This window comes from Nerophis lumbriciformis, linkage group LG25, assembly GCF_033978685.3.
Source record: "Nerophis lumbriciformis linkage group LG25, RoL_Nlum_v2.1, whole genome shotgun sequence".
In the NCBI taxonomy this organism is placed as follows: domain Eukaryota; kingdom Metazoa; phylum Chordata; class Actinopteri; order Syngnathiformes; family Syngnathidae; genus Nerophis; species Nerophis lumbriciformis.
In genome coordinates, this window is record NC_084572.2 from 14000130 (window position 1) to 14023022 (window position 22893).

Sequence of the window (22893 nt, forward strand, 5' to 3'; positions counted from 1 at the left end):
TGGAGGGGACCGCAGATGTGGGACTCCCACCCCTGGGCGACCGGTGTAATAGACGTCAAGTGGATCTAGTTAAAGTTCGTCGTCGGCGATCACTCGAAACGAGTATGATTGTCCTCCTGTTGGTGGGATTTCCTTCAGGAGAACGCCTGTGCGTGAAATCTTTTAAAGTGGGGAGACTGGTGCACAGACAGCCACCACACTGTCCTTGGCAAAGAGAAGGCCAGGGTCCAATGGCATGGAGACCAAGACAATTGGGGGCCCATCTTTGCTGCAGCCTTCTTCCGCCTTTGTGACCGTTGTGGAGCTTCTATGCAACCATCATCCGTCCACTCCGCCGTTGAGGTCTTTTTCGACAAGGGAGACGTGCAGACTCCAACGTCACTTCTTCACTGTGGGGAGTTGTATCCGGTGGCAAGGGAAACCCAGGACGACCGGCACCTCCTCACAGCTGCAGGAGGCTGCCGGAGCTCCGATCTGTCGGAGGACCGCCTACCAGCACTTGCTTTTCTCTCAGGGTGTGCTCCCCTAGCCTTTTGTCTTCCCAGACTAACCCACAAGGCAGCGGGGCAAGTTAAAGTACCAATGATTGTCACACACACTAGGTGTGGTGAGATTGACCTCTGCATTGGACCCATCACCCTCACCCCCCTGGTGGGTGAGGGGAGCAGTGAGCAGCAGCAGTGGCCGTGCCCAGGAATCATGCTTGGTGATTTAACCCCCAATTCCAACCCTTGATGCTGAGTGCCAAGCAGGGAGGTAATGGGTCCCGTTTGTATAGTCTTTGGTATGCGTTCAAAGAACTCCGGCTTATTAGTGATTCCCAGAGCCCAAAAAAAGTCTGCGGGCTATATAGCTTTTTCTATTCGGGCTCCAGTACTGTGGAATGCCCTCCCGGTAACAGTTAGAGATGCTACCTCAGTAGAAGCATTTAAGTCCCATCTTAAAACTCATTTGTGTACTCTAGCCTATAAATAGAGCCCCAGGCGACTGGTGCAATGGACGTCGAGTAGATCTAGTTCATAGTGTGAGAGTCCAGTCCATAGTGGGGTCAGCAGGAGATCATCTTGAGTGGAGACAAGTCAGCAGCGCAGAGACGTCATCAACTGATGCACAGATGAGTGGTCCACCCCAGGGCCCGACTTTGAACAGCTAGCAATTCTACTGAGGTAGCATCTCTGTGTTACATAATACAATGTTAATATTAATCAAATTAGTATTATTTGCTACTGGATGTGTTCTTTTGAATTCGTGTTATCATAGTTGGTCGAGAAACCAAGTATATTTTGATTTGCAGACTAAAATTTACAAAATAAAACAGTTGAGTAAAAATTAGGTAATAAAAACCCCAAAACAAATGTATTCTTATATCCAACAATAAAACTTGGGGGTTAACATTTCTAAATGTGTCAAGGAGTTCCCTATGATTGAACGGACTATAATATGGTTAGCATCTCCCATAAAGTCCTGTGGTCCACTTTATGCTTTAAAACCCCAGAAATTAAATCTCAAAAGCAAGATTATGGGTGTTTTACATAAAGTATTTTTGATAGCTACTCAAGTGAATGGATTTTAGATTGTGCAAATGTACCTAATATTCATACGCTGTACAAGGTTGTGCAAATGTACATAATGTTCATACGCTGTACAATAAATGCTATTATAAGCAAAACGTGCTTGTGGCCTATTAAGAAAGTGTATGTTGATTGCCACAATCCCCTAAATTGCTGTACATTGTGTCAAGCTTTTCAAACACCACAAACAGGTTGTTTTGTCAAGTTTATTCATTTCACAATAGAGCAGTTAACTTCCATAGCCATGGTAATTATCGAGACCCTTTAGACACATCACTGATCAATTTGACATAAGAACAAAGAAAATAAAAAAAACTATTCAACTCCTCCGTCAATTAACTCATGTACACCAGCAATGGACAAAAAAGCTGTGTAGAACCCCAGGAAAACTTGACCTACACAACACACAAAATGCCTTAAAACAAACTATAAAACATGTAATTTAAGAATACATTGAACAAAAGGCACACAAAAAAAACTAAAAGCAATAACTTGTATGGTGACTTGTTTGAGGGACTGCTATAAACCTAGAGGTTGTGTTAAATTTTTCCATGGTCCACAACATATACACTAACTTTCGAGTTGAGAAGGTAGAATAAAGAGTGGGAAAAAGCAAGGGGTTTTATTCTCATACTGCTTAATTTAAATGGGAAGGGACTCATATAAAAGTCATTCTTTTTGCTCAGCTTCCTCCTCAGCCTTTGCCGCTTTAACTTCATCCTCTTCAAAATCCACCGCATATTCATCGTCTTCGGTCACTTCATCATGGACCACGTATGCGACGTATCCGTCCTCTCCCTCTCCTTCTCCTTCAACTTCAAAGCCTTCCTCTTCCAACTCATTCTCCGGGTTCCCTTCTTCCACGGTTCCTTCCACGCCTGGCTCATCCTCATTCCCTACTAGCTCATCCCCATTCCCTCCTTCTTCCATTGTTATTTCCTTGGGTGCTTCTAACTCGGCTGGCTGCTGGACGAGCACCTCTTCCGATTCGGTCTCTTCTTTAATCGACGTTGTCTGGTCATCTGTTGCATCCACCACCATCATGTCAGAGGCATCCTCGCCGTCCTGGTTTCTGGTGAATGGGTTTTCTCCCTAGAAAAGGAACAAGGCTGTCAGTGAATGCATAGTTTCAAATGTGGCGAATGTTTAGGGCTCAGAAGAGGTCTCTAGATTTTGAGCTGCATGACACCACGTACCTTGAGGTAGCTTTCCAGCTTCTTTCCAATAACCTTATGGTTGACGATGCTGCGAGCAACAGACAGGCTTCCTCTCTTGGCCTGCTCCATCATTCCCTTGGATCACAAAACAGGACCAGTCAGGCATGGAGTCCGCTTTGCGTAACAAAAAGGTATCACCAACAAAGCATACCTTGCGGTTGTAGTTATGGTCATGGGACTTGATGTGTTTCTGAATCATGTGGAGCTCCATTGGAATAAACACATCACATGCACTGCAGTGGGCAGCTTCCACTTTCTTTAAGAAGTGCTCCATACCGATATCTGCAACATAGTGGATAAAAAAAATAAAATCAAATATACATGCAATTAGCAATTGTGTGACATCCCCCACAGCTTATTCTGCTTACCCTTGGTGAGGTCCTGGTCTCGATACACCTGACATATGGCTGCGCTGTGGTTCTCCAGCTGACTTACCATTTGTTGTGTCTTCTCGAACTTGTTGAGCAAGTATTCCTAGGAGGTAAATTACATGTTCATTCATGCGCCTTGGCTTTACAGATGCCATGTCAGCTGTAACATAACATAAGGTGATTTCAATCATAGTACAAGTTAACTACAACCTGCCTACTGGCACTTTGTGGGCATATTATAAAAGGCTTAAAAGGAAATATACAAGTCAGATCATGAAAAAATAGCAGAAAGTGATAAAGTGGATCCATACACTCCTAAGAACAATTACTTTGTACAAAATGTAACATCACTGAAGTGGACTTTTCAAACTGGCTGCTTCCACTTCCTTCTACTTTCGCAAGAAATAGAAGTGTGGAAGCACATATTTTATTTACATCTGGATGGATCAATAAATTAAGCATCAAGCGATGAAAGACATGTACAGTTGTCCCTCACCACAACACACTTTAAATATTGCGGCTCCACCACATTGCCAATTTTTTAAAAGCAAATTTTACAACATTTTTGCCCTAATTAAGCATTTTCAAGAATAAAAAATGACTAAGTGAACTAGAAATATCAACACTAGTAGTACTGGCCACTACATGAGACCAAACCAATCAGAGTGCGTTGATTAGTATCGTGGCTACTGATTTGACTGACTACATTGCATTAAAAAAAGAGTTTAAAAGGTGACCAAAGGGTGTTATTTAATGTCGAGAAGGTAAATATTATGGTGAAAATGTAGTAAACAGGTTTTTTTATGCTCTAGCTATGAAAATATTTGATTTATAATTAATGGCTCCTACTTCCCGGGGATGCATTTTTCCTAAAAAAAGGCAGTTTACCAATATTACGTTTTTAAATGGTACTTTGTTCTTAGTTATAATATACATGAATCAATCTGTACTTTTGATATTGTGCACAGTATAAACAAACTTGTGAAGTTACTACAGATTTCCACTGGATGCGGAAAGGCAGCAAAATAGCGCAGACTTTTACAAGATTCCGCGAATCCGTCCGTAATCACGTGATAATAGAAGTTGTAATAAAGCGAACCACAAGCAGAAGCAAATAAACTCGGTCCTGCCATTAATAAAAGGTGCTGAACGGCAACACAGACGACAGTTTTACCTTGATAAACAACTTTATTTTTTGTGGCAAGCAACTATACAACAGTAACATCATCCCTGGCGATTATGTCACAAACACCACTCCCCTGTTTTTCTGATCTCTGTATCAGCTGTTATTTGACACAACCCCCCCAAATCCCTTTATAGCTGCCCGGGAAGTGGCTGTGTATTATTCTTTAATTTGGGCAGCACGTCGCCATCCATTTGTGTAAACAAGGTTTAAATTACAGTCTAAAAACCTTTCACAAGTTAACTTTGTTTGTCGCCGCCCATTGGGACTTTTCCAAGTGTAAAATAGGATCTGCCTTGAAAACTGAGTATTTTACTTTGAAAGTAAACCGGAAAATATATTTTGTGTTTGTGCATAATTTCCTGGCCCACACAAGCAGATTTTAGCTAAACTGAACAGATTTGTTGCGGCGTCCGGCAAATATAGAAGCTCTGTATATATTTAGCGCTGTGTGTGATGGTGCAAGTCGTCAGTCACCTGGAGAAAGTCGGTGGTCGGCTTAGACAGCTGGCCGGAAAGGAACTTGAAGTGGTCCTTGTGGAAGCGACTATCGAGATGAGTTTCCATTTCCTCCTTGTAGAATGAGCGAAACTTGCAGATAGAGCATGCAAACATCACCCTGGAAAAGTGGGAAAGATGAAAATGCAGGGGGTTTCTCTTAATGTAATTGATTGTGGCTGTGCGCCACAGCAACATTTCAGCCGCCACAGCAACATTTTAGCCGCCACACCTTAAATATGCGTTTTTACATAAAAAAACAAAATAAAGTAATATAATGTATTATAGCGTCCAGAAGAGACACAAAATCAGACGTTCCTTTTAGCTTTTATTGCCAATTCCAACAAGTGGTGCACATACACTGTCTCCATCAACAAAGTACATCGTACAAAAAGCAGAAACAATTGAAAAATAGAGAAAAACGATATGTAGGAAAAAATATGTTATTACTATCATTGAAAAACGATATGTAGGAAAAAATATATGCTAATACTATGATTAATAATACCAGTTTTGTTTCAAATGTAAATACTCTTTTTTTTGCCTTTTTAAAGAAAACATTTGCACATTGACCACCCCCCTAGCCACACCACCACAGGTATCTAGGCAATCAAGGGGAAACCCTGAAGTGGTCTGTACAGTGGAATGGCAACATGGGCAACTCAAACAGCCTGAAAGCAAGCATTATGTTATGTTAAATACTACAGAAAAAAAAAATGTATATTCCCCTTTATATCTAGATAATGAACTACTCACCTTTCCTGGAAGCCCCTCTTTTTCTTCATTTTGGCTTTTCTTTTTGTTTGGGACCGAGAAGGTGTTTGTTTGTCCTCTGGATTTGTATTCACATCAGCACTCTCCTGTTTTGGTGCACCTGAGAGGAAGTGCAGAACTTTAAGTTGTGCCAAGACCCAGCAACACTGAGATGGGCGATATGGCCTAAAATCTATATTGCGAAATATACTGCAGCCTTCTGCAATACCAATTTATATCCCAATATACTATTTGGTGGATAAATGATAATAGAACCATTTGAAAACGGGTTACGAAGGTTCCTAATTTAGTTGTGGTAACATATTGCACCATTTCCTGTTGTATTATTTTCTCAAAACTATTATTCTACTTAAATCATTGTAATTGAATTACAGTTAATATCTGGTTACTTTCTGTTGTCACTATGTACACTTCTGTTAAAAAAGTAATAAGTACTTTTTCTTCTGTTTGGATACTTTACATTAGTTTTGGGTAATACTACACATTTGGGTATCAATCCAATACAAAGTAGTTAAAGGGGCAGTATTGGGCACACCAACGCTAATATTGATACTTAAATTTTCAAGATCATTGAATGATTAATTTTTTAATTATGACCTACTGGTTTTAAATCCTTCGGGTTATGCCCTACAGCCCTTCTGTGTCCAGGGCCTTTTTATGTGTAAACAATAACAAAACAACAAAAGATTTTGTGATAGTAAATCATGTCGTATTAACCACTGTATCGACTTGGAACTTTACTACTTAGTATCACTACATTGAAGAGGCCTAGCTTGCAGTTAGCATATCTTTCTACAATGTGTAGTGTCTCATGTTTAGCTATTATTCGTCCTCCAGGGGCAATACTTGTAAGAAACAGTTTATCTACGCCATGAAGGTGAAGATTGCTGACGAGAAGTGACTTTGCACTGTGGTGGGACATTAGCCGTTGGCAAGAATACTACATTGCGTTTAGGGTATGTTTGTTTCGCTGTCGAATTTGCAGGACATAGATAAAATATGTCATCAATAAGGGTGCAACGATTCGTTTTAGCAACGATTTGATTCAAGTCATAATTTGTGGTTGCCGATACGATATTTGTTTACTTAGAACAAAAAGATCCGGAACGATTCAGTGAGTTGAAATCGATTCAGTAACTTTTTAAATAAATACTGGATACCGCAGGTGAAGTTTCCTATGTTCTTGTTACTTCTTGTAAGGGGACTAGGTATGAATTAATCAGACAAACATTCAAGTAATGGCCAGTGCATTCACATCTTACTTGAATAAGAATAATGTGCAACCAGCACTTCAGGTTGAATTAACAAGAGGAAACCTTTTCTGTTTAAATTTTTAGTATTCAGGTAATGTTCAGTAAAAGTCAGGGCTGCAAAAATCAGTCGACAATAGTCGTGTTTTTCCGGGCGGCTGTAGGTCCCTCGCAAAACAACGCCAGTGCTAACATGCAAAGTTTGTGGATATTTCCCCTTATTCTTATTAAAAACATGAATAACTTGCTCATTTTGTAAAGCAGACCTTGTTTATGTGTGTGTACCAATGATTGTCACACACACACTAGGTGTGGTGAAATTATCCTCTGCATTTGACCCATCACCCTTGATCACCCCCTGGGAGGTGAGGGGAGCAGTGAGCAGCAGCGGTGGCCGCGCCCGGGATTCATGGCAGTTCATCTGTGATACACGAGCATTTAGAGCGGACGCATGATGTCGGACACGGTGTCAACCTCGTTAAGAGTGTTAGCTTCTACCTTGCTAGCTAGCTAACAAGAGTGAGACAAAGTTATGTGAAAAATAACTATCATTTTATCCAAAGTCAGACATCTAAACGTTCTCTACATCAATTCAAGTATGTTTTAAAGCAGTGTCAATTTGCAATACCAAAAAAAAAGGCACCTTAACAAACGCAAACCGCTCGCACACACACAAATCCAGAGAGAGAGACAGACAGGAGGCCAACTTGCGGAGCATGTAGATCAGGGGTGCTCATTACGTCGATCGCGAGCTACCGGTCGATCTCGGAGGGTGTGTCAGCCGATCAGCCAGGCATTAAAAAAATAGTCCTAAAAATGAGCGATCATAAATCTTCACTATGACGTCACTTTCGTCACTTGATTGACATTCACGGCACCCGAGGGTCTTCTGAGATGACGCTGGCTGCTGCCAGCTCATTAAAATTACCGACTGGAAGGCGAGAAACACTTTATTTCAACAGACTCTGGCGCCGTACCTGTCGTCAAAACTCCAAAGACCGACTGCACAGTTGCGCTAACAAAACGAGTCTCAGAAAGCTGGCGTGCACAAGCTAGCAAGCTACGGAGTTTGCCGACAATGTATTTCTTGTAAAGTGTATACAAAGGCGTACGGAAGCTGGACAAATAAGATGCCAAAAACCAACCACTTTCATCTGGTATTGGACAGAAAGGAGGACTTTTTTCTCCTCCATTCGAAAATGCGGACGTTTTTAACACCACTGTCTGATTCCAATCAATGCAAGTCATCAGAATCAGGTAATACACCAACTTATATTCTTGTCTTCATGAAAGAAAGGAATCTATATGTGTTAAACATGCTTGTATTATCTTTAAACACCTTAACTTGTTAACAATATTAACTATATGTGTTAAACATGCCTGCATTATCTTTAAACACCTTTAACTTATTAACAATATTAACTATATGTGTTAAACATGCTTGTATTATCATTAAACACCTTTAACTTGTTAACAATATTAACTATATGTGTTAAACATGCTTGTATTATCTTTAAACACCTTTAACTTATTAATAATATTAACTATATGTATTAAACATGCTTGTATTATCATTAAACACCTTTAACTTGTTAACAATATTAATTATATGTATTAAACATGCTTGCATTATCTTTAAACACCTTTAACTTGTTAACAATATTAACTCTATGTATTAAACATACTTGTATTATCATTAAACACCTTTAATTTATTAACAATATTAACTATATGTATTAAACATTCTTGTATTATCATTAAACACCTTTAATTTATTAACAATAATAACTATGTGTTAAACATGATTGCATTATTATTAAACACCTTTAATTTATTAACAATATTAACTATATGTGTTAAACATGCTTGCATTATCATTAAACACCTTTAACTTATTAACAAAAACATATATTTCATAAATAAGTAAATATAAATTATATATATGAATGAGGTAGATCCCCACGACTTGATCAATTGAAAAGTAGCTCGCCTGCAGAAAAAGTGTGAGCACCCCTGATATAGATGTAGTTGAATCTTAGGAATACAAATCCATAGATCGATGTAGTGGATGAATTACATTCCAACCCTAGTCATCAATATGCATAATCATGATTTAACGATATTATCAAACGCTCTATCCAAATTGATATCAATTATCATCTATATCGCGCAATCCTAAGTGACTTGGGCAATGTTATACAGTAGCTATATCATGTCTCGCATGGACTTAAGTATCAAGTGGGGAAAAAACTGTAAACTTACCGGAATCTCCCTCAGCCTTCTGGGAAGAAAAGTACATAAATGTTATTCATCATTTGAAACAGTTTACTGTTAACATGTGGCCATGGTTTAATACTCACTACCACATCTGTAGAACTTGCATTGTTATTGCCATTTTTCTCTTGTTGATCTGTAGAAAACAAAAGTATTAAAAAGTTGACCACAATATAAAAATGACTACAAGATCAAACACAGCATAGTTACAATGTTACCATTTGATGCTGCTGATTCGCTGCCCTCAGTCTTGTTCATTTTAGACTCTGGTTCATCAGCAGGTGTCATCATCTGCTTCCTCTTCTTTTGGCCATCGTTTTGTGGTTTTGCCTGCTAAAGTCCATCCAAAACAAACTTGAGACAGCGTCAAAAATACTACCTGTTCAGCAAGTATAATCTTAACATTGGCACACCAGCATGGTAGTCAACACGCAGCAGGAAAATACTTGTGTTCAACTTCACATTAAAACTAAGTCAAGTAAAATTGCAACTGGACACGTTTAACCCCTTAGCATTACAGGACGTTTTTGGTTGAAATGCAGAAAAAAGGCATTCAACCATTTGGAGCAAGGGCATAGTTTGAGGCTCTTTTGAAAGCAACAAAATTTAACTTTCAACCCCAACTGTCCAAATTTGTCTACTGTAACTGCCACTGAGGAATAGGAGTTTGAATACATTAAGAAGGATCGTCTTTATCTTTTTCTGAAATATATGATTTCAAAATAACTACCCTGAACTTGACAGCCAAAGACTGAGTCCTTACCAAATCCTATTTCAAATTTGACAAGGATTATACAGAAAAAAAGAGTATTTCAGGTAGGTTTTTCTAAAGTTAGGATCAGGCGTTGCAAAAGTGTTCGTTTTGGAGACACTTAGTCACAGTTGCTCAAAGTCTTTACTAACTATATTATATAAAAACAAAACTCCATGGCTTCCTGACACACTATCCTGTCTTTCAACACACTTTTGTCATGATTGGTTGCAAAATAAAGACTTTAAAAGGCACAACATTAATGCACAGTCCATGTTGTGCTTTGCTCTAGTTAGGCACGAGTTCTAAAGCTATTTTGTCAACCATAAAGCAACATAACGGTGTGTTTACCATTTCAATGGCTGTTTAATGTGTCAATCTTCATCAAGATTGGATGTATTTTAATGAAAATTGGATGTATTTGGTTTGAGTTATTTACATTAGAACAGTGGATTGTACATTTTGGGGCACGGCAGCTATTGGCGATTGTTCCACAGAAAATGAAGTAAACAGTTTTGTATTAGTTCGACCAGGTGTCAATCACAGTTCAGAGTTGTTTTGGGAGGGGGCACTGTGTGGCTAAATCATGCATGCTTTTGATCAGCAATAAGTGGAATATAAGCACATTTGACAAAAATCATAAGGCTACTTGTGGACTAAAGATTTTGCTGAAGTATATTTACTGGCTCATTGACGTCAAAGGGACCATTTTTGTCAGTGATTTGTTTGCATTTGGAACACTGAGGCTTCATTGTTATTGTTAGATATAGTTTTATGTTTGTGACGGGTCTAACATTATTGTTTATCGAGCCTGCAGTTATTATTGTATTTTAGAATGATGTTTATCAAAATAAGCTTTTCAAAGGAGGTATAATATGCATAGCCACGCCAAAAGGGGGTGGCAACAAACCCCAGTTTCATCATTAAAACAGGCGGATGGGTTGTTGAAACGTTAATGTGGTAAAGTACCACTAGAGTGGAAAAACAGGTTGCCTCTATATTGTTGCTATAAGATATATCTGATGTATGACATCGAAAGACTTAAAAAGTTTGCAAGTAAAGAGATATGATCAAAATAGTATCAATCTCACAGAGATTCCCAAGCCATTTTGAAAGATGATGACGAGCCAGACACATCTATGCGTGACGTAGAGGTAAGAACCGCAGATCCCTACCCCACCAAAAACAATGCTAATCATGCAAACTTTGTGAGAGCCAACGACTACTTTGGGACAAATGATGGTCCAGAATCTTACATTGTTGATCCTGAATATAATGAGAATGATCTACAAGTTCTGCTAAACAAATCCAGCTTTAGTGAAACTCTAAGCATTATGTAGCAGTATTGCTGAGTGCTAAAAAAGAAAAACAAACAACAAACATTACCGTACTTTGTTGACGACTGATAAGATGTCCATATCTTCCCGTTTATATGAAGAATTAATCATGATTCACACGAAGGGTTAACAAGGAAAACTCTCCCTGCAGACACTTTCTTCGGTTGTGCGTGTTTTTCTCCAGAAATTAAATGTCAGATGAACAACGTCTGGATTTATGGCTAAATCTTCATAATATCCAGATGAGAGGAAAGATTTATAATCTAGAATAACTTTAACAAGCCGAGATGCGATGATGCAGGAGCAGCAGGGAGGGCTACTTACCTGTGTGTTATCAAAGCGCCGCTAAAAAAAGGGTTGGTCTACGTTGGCGCTTATAATAATATCGCTAATATTTGGTTAATATTCAGGTCATGATATGTATATAGATTGTTGGCGGAATTTGGTTGGTTATTTAGAGGGTTGTGGGTGGTATAGAGAGCCGCCATTGGCGGATTTTTTATGTATTTATTTATGACTTGGAACCCATAAAAAAGCAAAACTTATGTGTTCATGTCTTACATAGGGATTGTAAATGATACAGCACATCTCTTTCTATTTCTAATGTATTTCCAGTATGACTGAACTGATAACATGGTCAAAGTGCAGAAGCGTTACTCCAGTGACATCAATCTCCGGAAATAACCGAAGATATTCGAAGCGGAATATTCAAAATGGCTGACTGAATTTGTGACATTTTGTGATGTTTGGACGGTGTTCCCACATACATTGCGGATTGTAAATACAATTGGATATGGTTTACTGGACACAACAAAACACAATTAAGCATATTGAGTTAACTTGTTTTTCCACTCTATTGATATATTAAAAGGGGCCACGTCAGGACATTTTTGTTCTAATAACTTCGATTTAGTGCCTTTATGTAGACATGTTTTGTATGAATTCAAAAACCTGTAGATGAAAACGTAGAAAATCTAAAGAAGAAAATACTGACTCAAAGGGGAACTGCACTTTTTGGGGAAATTTTTGTTCAATCATTTTAAGACAGAAGAACACATTTTTTAGGATTCTAAAGATGATAAAAAACGCTTATAAATGCGGATAATGGGAGTCACTGTTGTAGCCTTTAAAGCTCTATAAAACAACTAATCAAAACCCTCGATCAACGTTTCGTATACACACTGCAAGTATATACCGGTATATAATGTACTAACAACAACGTTCATAACAATATGTGTAATATGTTTAATATTTACCGTATTTTGGTCATTTTATGCATGGCCGCAATTTATTTCCTCGGTGCATTTATTTCCGTTTCCATAGCAGCACACTTCCGACTTTCGGCAACAAATGTGTGTTCCTACTTTGGGGAAACAAACGCGAGTGTATTGTAATCATGGCAGATGTGGTAACAGACAACCAAGCAGACTATTTTTGGACAAATGGGGAATCACAAACTTATCTTTTTTAACCTGAATATACGGAGGATGGACTGCTGCTTATAGAAGGGAGCACGAACAGCAACGTTTGGAGCAGACCGAAGCAGAGCGAAAGAGAGGTCTATGTGACTTGAGGGTATAAATGTGGAACTTGGAGCCAAGCTATGCGGACATATAAGGCGTGCTTACTTAAAGTCAACTTGAAAAAACTTCCCCGGCCAGCGGGACCAAACAGACAACTGTCCATCAAGTGAGTCACTATAATATTGATCATGATACACGCAGCACAACATGCCTGTAATTACAACTACATACACTGTCAAGCTAGCGGTGTACAAACAAAACATTAAATGTGTGTAATAATTCACAAATACTGTAATATAATTATTCAACAAGAAAGTTTGATCATATTACGCCTATACTGGCTCACCTGCACTGGCTTCCTGTGCACTTAAGAAGTGACTTTAAGGTTTTACTACTTACGTATAAAATACTACACGGTCTAGCTCCGTCCTATCTTGTCGATTGCATTGTACCATATGTCCCGGCAAGAAATCTGCGTTCAAAGAACTCCGGCTTATTAGTGATTCCCAGAGCCCAAAAAAAGTCTGCGGGCTATAGAGCGTTTTCTATTCGGGCTCCAGTACTATGGAATGCCCTCCCGGTAACAATTAGAGATGCTACCTCAGTAGAAGCATTTAAGTCCCATCTTAAAACTCATTTGTATACTCTAGCCTTTAAATAGCCCCCCTGTTAGACCAGTTGATCTGCCGTTTCTTTTCTTTTCTCCTCTGCTCCCCTTTTCCTTAAAGGGGGGGGGGGCACAGGTCCGGTGGCCATGGATGAAGTGCTGGCTGTCCAGAGTCGGGACCCGGGGTGGACCGCTCGCCTGTGCATCGGCTGGGAACATCTCTACGCTGCTGACCCGTCTCCGCTCGGGATGGTGTCCTGCTGGCCCCACTATGGACTGGACTCTTACTATTATGTTGGATCCACTATGGACTGGACTCTCACAATATTATGTCAGACCCACTCGACATCCATTGCTTTCGGTCTCCCCTAGAGGGGGGGGGGGGTTACCCACATATGCGGTCCTCTCCAAGGTTTCTCATAGTCATTCACATCGACGTCCCACTGGGGTGAGTTTTTCCTTGCCCGTATGTGGGCTTTGTACCGAGGATGTCGTTGTGGCTTGTGCAGCCCTTTGAGACACTTGTGATTTAGGGCTATATAAATAAAGATTGATTGATTGATTGATTGATGTTTTTCAGTCAATACAAATTGGTGTGCTATCGCATTGTGTGTATTACAAACTCAAAAGCGATTCAGCTGCTGAATCAAAAGCTGGCTCATCTCTTTCCGTAGCTAGCTTACGACTAATGCCTTAGCATGCCGCCCCAAGACGACGTCTTACTACGCAGAAAAAATAAAATAATAAAAATAAAAATAAAAAAAGAGTTCCTCAATGTTTACTCTTCCAATAACAATTTTGCTACAGCTTGGTTATTGTACAAATTATTGAGCGCAAATTAAGTATTGTTGGTGGTTTTTGGATGCATTTTTAAAGCGATTTAGCGGTAGAATTGCCAGCCATCAATAACGAGACCAATTTTACAAATTAGAATGCAAAAAAAACCAAACTTTTGTCTTGTCGCCCATTAGGATTGTGATTGATAGGGTAAATTCCAAAAAAAGTGCAGTTCCTCTTTAACCTTTAAGAAGGGCAGTAGTGTTCCATGAGGAACTTGTCATTATGTTAAATGTAACAAAGACTGGGCAGTGTGTTTGGGAGCAGGTTATGTTTTAAACGTGATGGCAGTGTGACAGGCTGGCTTGCCAGTTTATCATAGAGAAAGGTGGGAATCAGAATGGGCTCTTGCCCAGTATCTGAGGAGGGCTTCCAAGTTTGGCAGGAGGTACTTACTTTGTTGAGGGGTCTCTTGCGGCCTCGCTGGCGGCCAGCTCGTGGGCCCCCTCCAAAATGCCTCCCAGGAAAGTCGTGGGGACCTTGGGAGGGACCCTGATGGAAACCTCCACCGTCACAGTACATGCGGTTGGACAGGAGGGATGGGAGCTTGCCTCTACCACCTCCTTGAGAGTGGCCGCCTCCCCGCCCACCACCTCCCCCTAGTGGCATGGGGTCTGACCTGAAGCTCCCAAACCCTCCTCCAGATCCTCGACCCCCAGCACCTCCACCCCTTCTGGGGGAACGTCGGCCCGCTCCGGCCCATCCCCCACCATTAGAGCCACTGGTGAAGGACTCCCTCATATTCTGTCGCATTTTAGCGACTCCATAGGAAGAGGAGAGGCTGTTGAAGCTGCCTCCCCCTCCTAGCCCCATACCCCCTCCGAAGCCGGAGCCTCCTCGCTGGCCCAACAGCATGTTGTCACCGCGGCCATCGCCACAACCATAGCTACTGCCACCCGATCTGTAGAGATCTCGGGAGGAGGAGAGCGAGTCGAAAGACTCGAACTGGCCAAACCTGCGGGATGGAGGGAGAGGATGGTTGATAGAGAAGAGCAGAGAGCGAGGGAGGAGGCAAGGAGGGCAGCCAGGTTTGGATTTCTCCACCTGATATTCTTTCGCCTCCATAGTCTCAGTTTTCTTGTCAGCTCACAAGGCCAGAAAAGACCAAAACAAGACTAGAGTCTGCTTGCAGCATCTTACAGTAAAACAGAGGAATCAGCTGTGACAATATATTATCAGTAACTCTTCCAACTACATTTTTCAGTTGGAGCTCACAGAGTATTCCCACTATTTACATATTTATTAAGGATGAGCTGTGAGCACTTCAGCAGACCAAACAAGCCAATGATACTTTGATTGTGGCAAGTACAAACAAGTTGTGGGCGTTATCTTTATAGGTACAGCAGACAGCATTCAATGATTAACAACTTGTAGTACTGAAAGGTCAACGCCTCTAAAAACTCATCATTTTTGTGAAACCTAAAACCAGAGTGCAAGGTTAGGTCACATGATGAGAATGTGTGTATGTGTGTGTGTACATTTTAAAAAGCTAAATAATGGACAGCATTAAAGAAGCGAGGTAACATACTAGAATGCAAACCAGATAAACAACACAAATTATGGTCTGTTGTGCCGAAACTGCTTCACTAACAAACCCAGAGGATGCTAAGTGGGGTGTAATAAAACGACCTGTGGTGTCGTGGCATTCAACTTGTCCCTTTTGTCTCAGAAAGAAAATCGTGGGCTGTTTTTTTTTTTAAATGGGGCAACATCCCAGTATAAAAAACAGCTGATTCAATCTAATATAAAAAGAAGTGGGAGCATACTTTATGACCAATAACATGGCCAACAAAACAAACGTTTATGGCGAATTGTACAAATCTGAACCCCCCAAAATCACCCTCTCTTAATAATTATAATCTTGATTTATGCTTTCGCAAAAACAAGGACAAATTTTAATATAAAACAGCTTACCTGTCACCGCGGCCCCCTTTCATACCCCCCTCCAATTGTGTGAGCATGTCCAAGCGCTGATTAATCTTGGCGATGACTTCGTCTGCGTGGTTTCCCTTTTGTTGGAGGAGAGAGGACCCCGAGAGCCTCCTCTTGGAGTTGCTGTCTCCGAAGCCGCCAAACCCCGACATGGAGTTCTTATAATTTCCACCAAACAGATCAAAGTTCCCAGAGCCTATTAGAAACATGAAACTGCAAGTTTAACACCATTCTCTCATACACATTTATTAAAACAATTTGAAATGTCATATTAGGCAGCTTTACACTAGGGATCAAAATCTTTATTGCGATGTATATGGCAGCCCCCTGCGACAACAGTATATATCACAACATATTATTTAGCACGTAAATGATGATAAAAAGATGGAATTAAACTGTTTAAATGATTTTCGGACTTTGCTTAAACTAACAATGGAGCAGTATTTCATCATCCGTGGATCACTAGTGCAACAACAACAACACCGGAAATGTGTCCTGTGAAAAACCGTCCGACCGGAATTCTATAAAAATAACTAATATTCCTTAGGTGAATTATATGTAAACGCACTATACCAGTAGTATTTAGCGCTTCCATAGCAAACTACTGAACGATATAAGCTAAAACTGTATGCTACTTTATATCATAAATGGCAACAGCAGAGGATGAATGCCCCACAACAAGAGGATGGAGAAAAAGGAGCTTATTGACCATGGTGTCAGTGTGGACAACAGTGGTGGATGCGCGCAAATTTTCGGGACAGCATATCTCAAATACACATCAACAGGAACCAATAAGTAAGAAAAGTTGGTTTTGCATAACATTGCGAAACAAAACACCAGTTGATGTCTCCTAATTGGTGACATTTTGGGGTCCTTATAAAGTTTTGGGCTTGCTTGTTGACGTCATCTTGCAGTGCACATGTATCTCTTATGTGTGACTGCCACTTATCATTACAACATGTACCAAATAAAATTGCTTTGAGGTCAGTAAGCACAAACAGAATTAATCTGTACATTAGCCGCACCATCACATTTTGAGAAAATGAAAGGATTTCAAGTGTGCCTTATAGTCCGAAAAATACGGAATGCTGAAATACAGTATGTATCCCTTTCTAACTTCATGTGTGATTAATGAAATGAGTTCTAATTCACAAGCTTTGTTGTGGATGATGCTAAATGTGTACAGAATAAACTGCATTATCATTGTGCGAGTACATTGGTTAAGGAAAATGACTAAATTACATTCAAAATCAAATTACCAGGATGTTATATTACTTATTTCCATCCATCCATCCATCTTCTGATATTGAAAAATTAACAACAATGAGAGCATTTTAAAACTCTGCCACACTCAATTCCACCTATTTGACTGATTAACATTATCATCACAGCATTTATTCAGAAAGTATAAATAACAACAAATGAAGATCCATCCATCCATCCACTTTCTACCGCGTGTCCCTTTTGGGGTCGCGGGGGGTGCTGGAGCCTATCTCAGCTGCATTCGGGCGAAAGGCAGGATACACCCTGGACAAAATAGAATACTTAATACTGCAATAGGTTAGTGTAAAAAAACAACAACAACAACATTGTGATTTGTACATTTTCAGAATGTGCTGCTCTATTAAAAAAAAAGAAAACAATCTGAGGTTGTCTTTATTTTTAAGTTATCCTGCCATGAATTTCCCAGTCCGGCCCACTTGGGTATAGATTTTCATATATGTGGCCCCTGAGCTAAAATGAGTTTGACACACCTGAGCTAAACCATCCATGAGTGTCGTGGTTTCCCACAGAATTGACTCACAGGACAACACCACCTCTAGTGTTCCGGCAAATCACTGCACGACATGCTCTCGGCAACAACACAAAACTTAGGCGCCGGGATCATAAACCATGCTTAGCAAATGACTAACAGTGGAACCTGATTTACAAACGCCTGTATGTGCGTCCTTTTCGGTTTACGAACCTTTCCGTCGCGCCAAATATGCCTCTGTGTGCGAACCATGTCTCGGCATACGAAACATTTCATTCAGTCATTAATTTTGCATGCCGCTTGAAACCAACGGGGGGGGTGCCATTTTGATTACATTACTTCCTGTACACGCGGGCATTAAAATTTTAAAGAGGCCAGGCCCCTATGTCACATCCTGTACGCAATAGCACGGCCATTTCAAAGAGCTTTGACGGCGAGCTGCAATTGTGACGTGTTTATTTCCACAATTGTTGTAACTTGCGCCGGTCAAAGCTGTGTCAACTTGTCTTAAAAATCACTTTGTGTGATCAGAAACGCTTTAAATGTGCAAACAGTCTCGCTGAATATCTTTGGGTGCTAGACAACGGCTTTGAGCTCGCGTTTGAGGTATTTAGCCTGCGGCTTGTGGCTCCTTCAATTCAAGGATTTAGTTTAGTTAGTCTTTAGTTGTGATGAGACTAAAAAAATGACACATTACAGCGATGAGGTGGCGACTTGTCCAGGGTGTACCCAACCCACCGCCCGAATGCAGCTGGGATAGGCTCCAGCACCCCCGCAACCCCAAAAGGGACAAGCGTTAGAAAATGGATGGATGGATCGCCTCACTCATAACACTAACAGGGACTGTGAAGCCAGAGCTCGTTTATCACTTTGAAACTCCCCAAGTGTTCAACAATTCCACAAATATTTAAACAAATGATTTTCGACATGTGTCCTATACTGTGAGCAGTACACTGTTCTTAGTATGTGCATAATCTATTCTTTCCACTTTTTTTGCACTGTCTGATCACATTTTGCAATGTCATATTTATTTCTAGTTAAAAATGACAAGACATTTTACGGTGTTTCATTACAGCATATTACTGTAAATTGAAAAAAAACTACCATTTTTTTGTCTAAAAATTCTGCCGCATGGTCAAGATTGTACCACCTCTGCCTCAATTTGAGCCAGGAAAAACCCTGCATACTGTTCGTTTAAATTAGAAAGTGCAATAAAACATGTTTTACATCACATATTCAATAATAGTGATTCATATTGGGGCGGTATAGCTCGGTTGGTAGAGTGGCCGTGCCAGCAACTTGAGGGTTGCAGGTTCGATCCGCGCTTCTGCCAACCTAGTCACTGCTGTTGTGTCCTTGGGCAAGACACTTTACCCCACCTGCTCCCAGTGCCACCCACACTGGTTTAAATGTAACTTAGATATTGGGTTTCACAATGTAAAGCGCTTTGAGTCACTAGAGAAAAGCGCTATATAAATATAATTCACTTCACTTCACTAATAACCATGATTTCAATATTGTTAAAAATAATAATTATTATTTTGGCCATAATCATCACCATATCTTATACTTTGTATAGTGTGGGTATATTACCTGGATATGACCCTTATGCAGGACAATTAATTATATGTTTTAGAGAGCCCTGATTGGTGATTCTCAAACTGTGGTACACTAGATGGAACGCCAAGGATTTTATTCATTATTTAAGTACCATGTTTTTATTTTCCTATATTCAAACACAGTGTTGCTGTTCAAACTAGGGGTTATGTTACAATGGGCAAAAGTAGGAAATATGCTTGTTAATTTAAACTTCGACATTGTTTTTAATGAACACTTAGGCCTACTATGCTACTGTATTTTAATGTTGGTCATTCTGATGGTACTTAGGCCGCGTTTACACTAAGCCAGATAAGGTTATCCAGGGTAAATCCCACTTAACCATATCCGTGTCCACACACAACAATGCCACTGTTTAAGACCCTCTCCCCCTCCGTCCGCCGGCGCAACGCGACCTAATACGCATGCGTGGAAAATGCGCACGTCATAGTCACCTCCAGTGTTGCTTTATGTGCAAGTTCTTAAATTGAACTTATCTGAACAATATCCAGTGTTGTGGTATTTCAATTAACTGGAATCCAGTGCGCCGTGGGGCCCTATTGTAGTGAATCACACCTGAGACATCATAAATTAATCACATCTTTAATGAACATGTAAACAATGTGATAAAGAACATTTACATCAATCAAACCAGGGATCTAGATATCTGGTCAGGACACTCACTCTTTTGCCTTCACCTTCATTGTCCATTCCTTTTTTTGTGACTTTATATACTCTGGACCTAAATGTTGAGTCCGCGACATACATGGCGGACAATAACTGATACAGTCTGCTTTGCCAGTCCAAATGCATTTGCCGTTTTCCATAGTCTTCCCTCGACGCCAGGTAATACAAAGCACACGGTACCTTTTTTTATTTTTATTACATTCACGGGAACTCGCATTCTCGTTGTCTCTCCTTCGACAAATGGACAACATTTTTCGGTAAGTAGAATCACAGTTGACCTGGACATTTGAAAGTTCTCTTGCCGTCTGAGAAGTGTTGTAGCCGAAATATCTGCAATCACTTTCTCTTAAGGTATTCATGTGTGATTTTCACAAGCTTCTGTACATGTAGTAGAAGGAGAAACACGGGCATGTCTGGATGACTAGCCTCCATCTTTCCAGTGGTTAGCTCCGGTTGTTATGAAGCTGGCTGTGGCGCGTTCTTTCTGACGTCACTTCCAAACTCAGTTTGTAAACGATCAGTGAGTCCATACAAAGCTAAGAGCGGGAGATTCAAGAAATACACGGTGCACTTACCCGTGTACAAAATTATCCGAGGAGGGTTGCCTTAAACGATAGTTTAGTATGGCTGAAACGGGGCTTAGGCTAAATAATTATTCGTTTAAGGGGTTATCCGGCTTAGTGTAGCCATAGCCTTAGAGAACCAAGTGTTTTCTGAGGTTATACTTGGTGAACAAAAGTTTGAGAATCCCTGGTCCAAATGAACTGGCTTTGTGTAAACATAATGCCGTTTTGGATTTAAAGACGCATTGCTGTGTGGAGTTTGCATGTTCTCCCTGTGACTGCTTGGGTTCCCTCTGGGTACTCCGGCTTCCTCCCACCTCCAAAGACATGCACCTGGGGATAGGTTGATTGGCAACACTAAATTGGCCCTAGAGTGTGAATGTTGTCTGTCTATCTGTGTTGGCCCTGCGATGAGGTGGCGACTTGTCCAGGGTGTACCCCGCCTTCCGCCCAAATGCAGCTGAGATAGGCTACAGCACCCCCGCGACCCCGAAAGGGACAAGCGGTAAAAAAAATGGATGGATGGATGGATGCTTACCTCTATTTCCAGACCCCCCTCCTCCGCCGCCTCCCCCCCAATTGGAAAAACCTACAAAATGCAAGAAATGAGTACCCAATTATGTACAAATATAAACATATTGCAATCAATCGTGGTTCAAGAATCGCAATTTAAGATATAAAGTACGTGCTTGGAAGGGAGAAAAAAATCAAAACGAACGATCTCGTTAAAATATACGTTCTTCATGCAGGTAAATGGTGGAGACATTTTGTCCGGGCAGCCATTTTAATATCCAACCAAACCTTACTATTTGATACTATTGCGTAATTCATTTCATAAATAATCTGATAGCTAATCAAAGTGTTAGCTAAGCTAACAATGAACCGCCCCCCCCCCCCCCCCCCCCCATCCCGGTGAGTTAGCTTAGCATTAGCTTGATGACGAAGGATCTAAAAAACAATTAAATTGACTGATTAGCCCACCGTTGCATTAAAATACAACACATGCAGTCGATGTTGTTTTATTTGGTGTATTTCACTTAACATGAATTTGACTTTCAAATTAGCTAGCTAGCTAGCTCACGCGCTGCGACGGGCGTAGTACTTAGCATGTTGCTAACTAGAAAGCTAACTGAAAGCAGAAATTCATGCACAATACACTATGAAAATAAGTACAATGTATATTCACCTGAGCCATAATTTCTTCCATCCATTGTTTTTTTTTAGCGTTTTAGCTCAACAATCCTGCGAATACGAGCTAAAATGAAGGCGACCGTCGTCTTCTTCGTCCTCCTACACAACGGTAGACTCTGGTAGTCACGTGACTATGGCGACGACCACGCGTTGCCAAACGGGAAACTACAAATTATCGTAATCAGAAGCTTTTTTTTAGAACAATATCGTACATACACGATTGAACGTTTCCCGAGACTATCTGATGCAGTAAAATACGAAAATAAATTACTCCAGACTATATATAGTGTAGTTTACAATGCAGTTTCACTCGAATAAACAGCACTGTTGGCAAAAAGGTTCACGTTAAACAATGCACAATATGGATGTATAGTGTTTGTTTGCTAATGGCCATGTATCGTATATAATTTTGTTTTTTTGTAATTATTTTCAGCAGGGTGATTATCGTACAAATACAATTATTGATCGTACGTTTGGCAACGCAGGTGACGAGAGCTTTGTGACGTCACATGAGAGAAGGGAGGACTGTGGCCCAAATATCTTTCTGCGCAGGAGCGTGTCTAAAAAAAGTAAACTGTCTTTAGTTAGTTAGTTATCCCAGAATGCCTAATACGTGATATAACATATTAGAAAATAATACAAATATAGAAAAACTCATGTTTGGGTGGGTTTGACGTCATAAATGCAGTTTCCTGTTTAGGTAATGCAGTAGTTTGTTTGGCCTTTTGGGGGCGACAGAGACTCACTTATAACAGAGTGTTCAGATTTTTTGAGAAACATCTATCATCGCCCTCACTTTTGAGAGAAGAGTCACTTATATTAAAGTTAAAGTACCAATGATTGTCACACACACACTTGCATTTGACCCATCCCCTGGTTCGCCCCCTGGGAGGTGAGGGAATCATTTTTGGTGATTTAACCCCCAATTCCAACCCTTGACGCTGAGTGCCAAGCAGGGAGGTAATGGGTCCCATTTTT

At 40.4% G+C, this 22893-nt stretch overlaps 1 protein-coding gene across 2 annotated transcripts; it reads right to left on the reverse strand.

Annotated features, from left to right (window-relative positions):
- Positions 1 to 1763: 1763 nt before the first annotated feature.
- On the reverse strand, positions 1764 to 22064 carry akap8l (A kinase (PRKA) anchor protein 8-like). Of its 2 annotated transcripts, none has more exons than XM_072916061.1 (13): positions 21911 to 22064; positions 21263 to 21313; positions 16108 to 16321; positions 14590 to 15148; positions 9357 to 9471; positions 9225 to 9274; positions 9127 to 9142; positions 5597 to 5714; positions 4820 to 4961; positions 3157 to 3262; positions 2940 to 3070; positions 2768 to 2863; positions 1764 to 2663 (listed from the first exon to the last, which is right to left on the reverse strand). In XM_072916061.1, the coding sequence occupies exons 1-13, from the start codon at positions 21933 to 21935 to the stop codon at positions 2241 to 2243; spliced, it is 2046 nt and encodes a 681-aa protein (XP_072772162.1). In that variant the 5' UTR covers positions 21936 to 22064; the 3' UTR covers positions 1764 to 2240. The 2 variants fall into 2 exon arrangements, with proteins under 2 accessions (XP_072772162.1, XP_061839819.1); XM_061983835.1 differs by having other exon boundaries at positions 9127 to 9145; positions 21911 to 22063.
- Positions 22065 to 22893: the final 829 nt, after the last annotated feature.

Coding starts and splice junctions, on each gene's coding strand:
- akap8l (XM_061983835.1), bottom strand. CDS start 21,935: ATGGATGGAAGAAATTATGGCTCAG. Junction 21,314..21,910: donor TGGAAGAAATTATGGCTCAG/GTGAATATACAT, acceptor TGCATTTTGTAG/GTTTTTCCAATTGGGGGGGA. Junction 3,263..4,819: donor CGACCACCGACTTTCTCCAG/GTGACTGACGAC, acceptor TTTACCTCCTAG/GAATACTTGCTCAACAAGTT.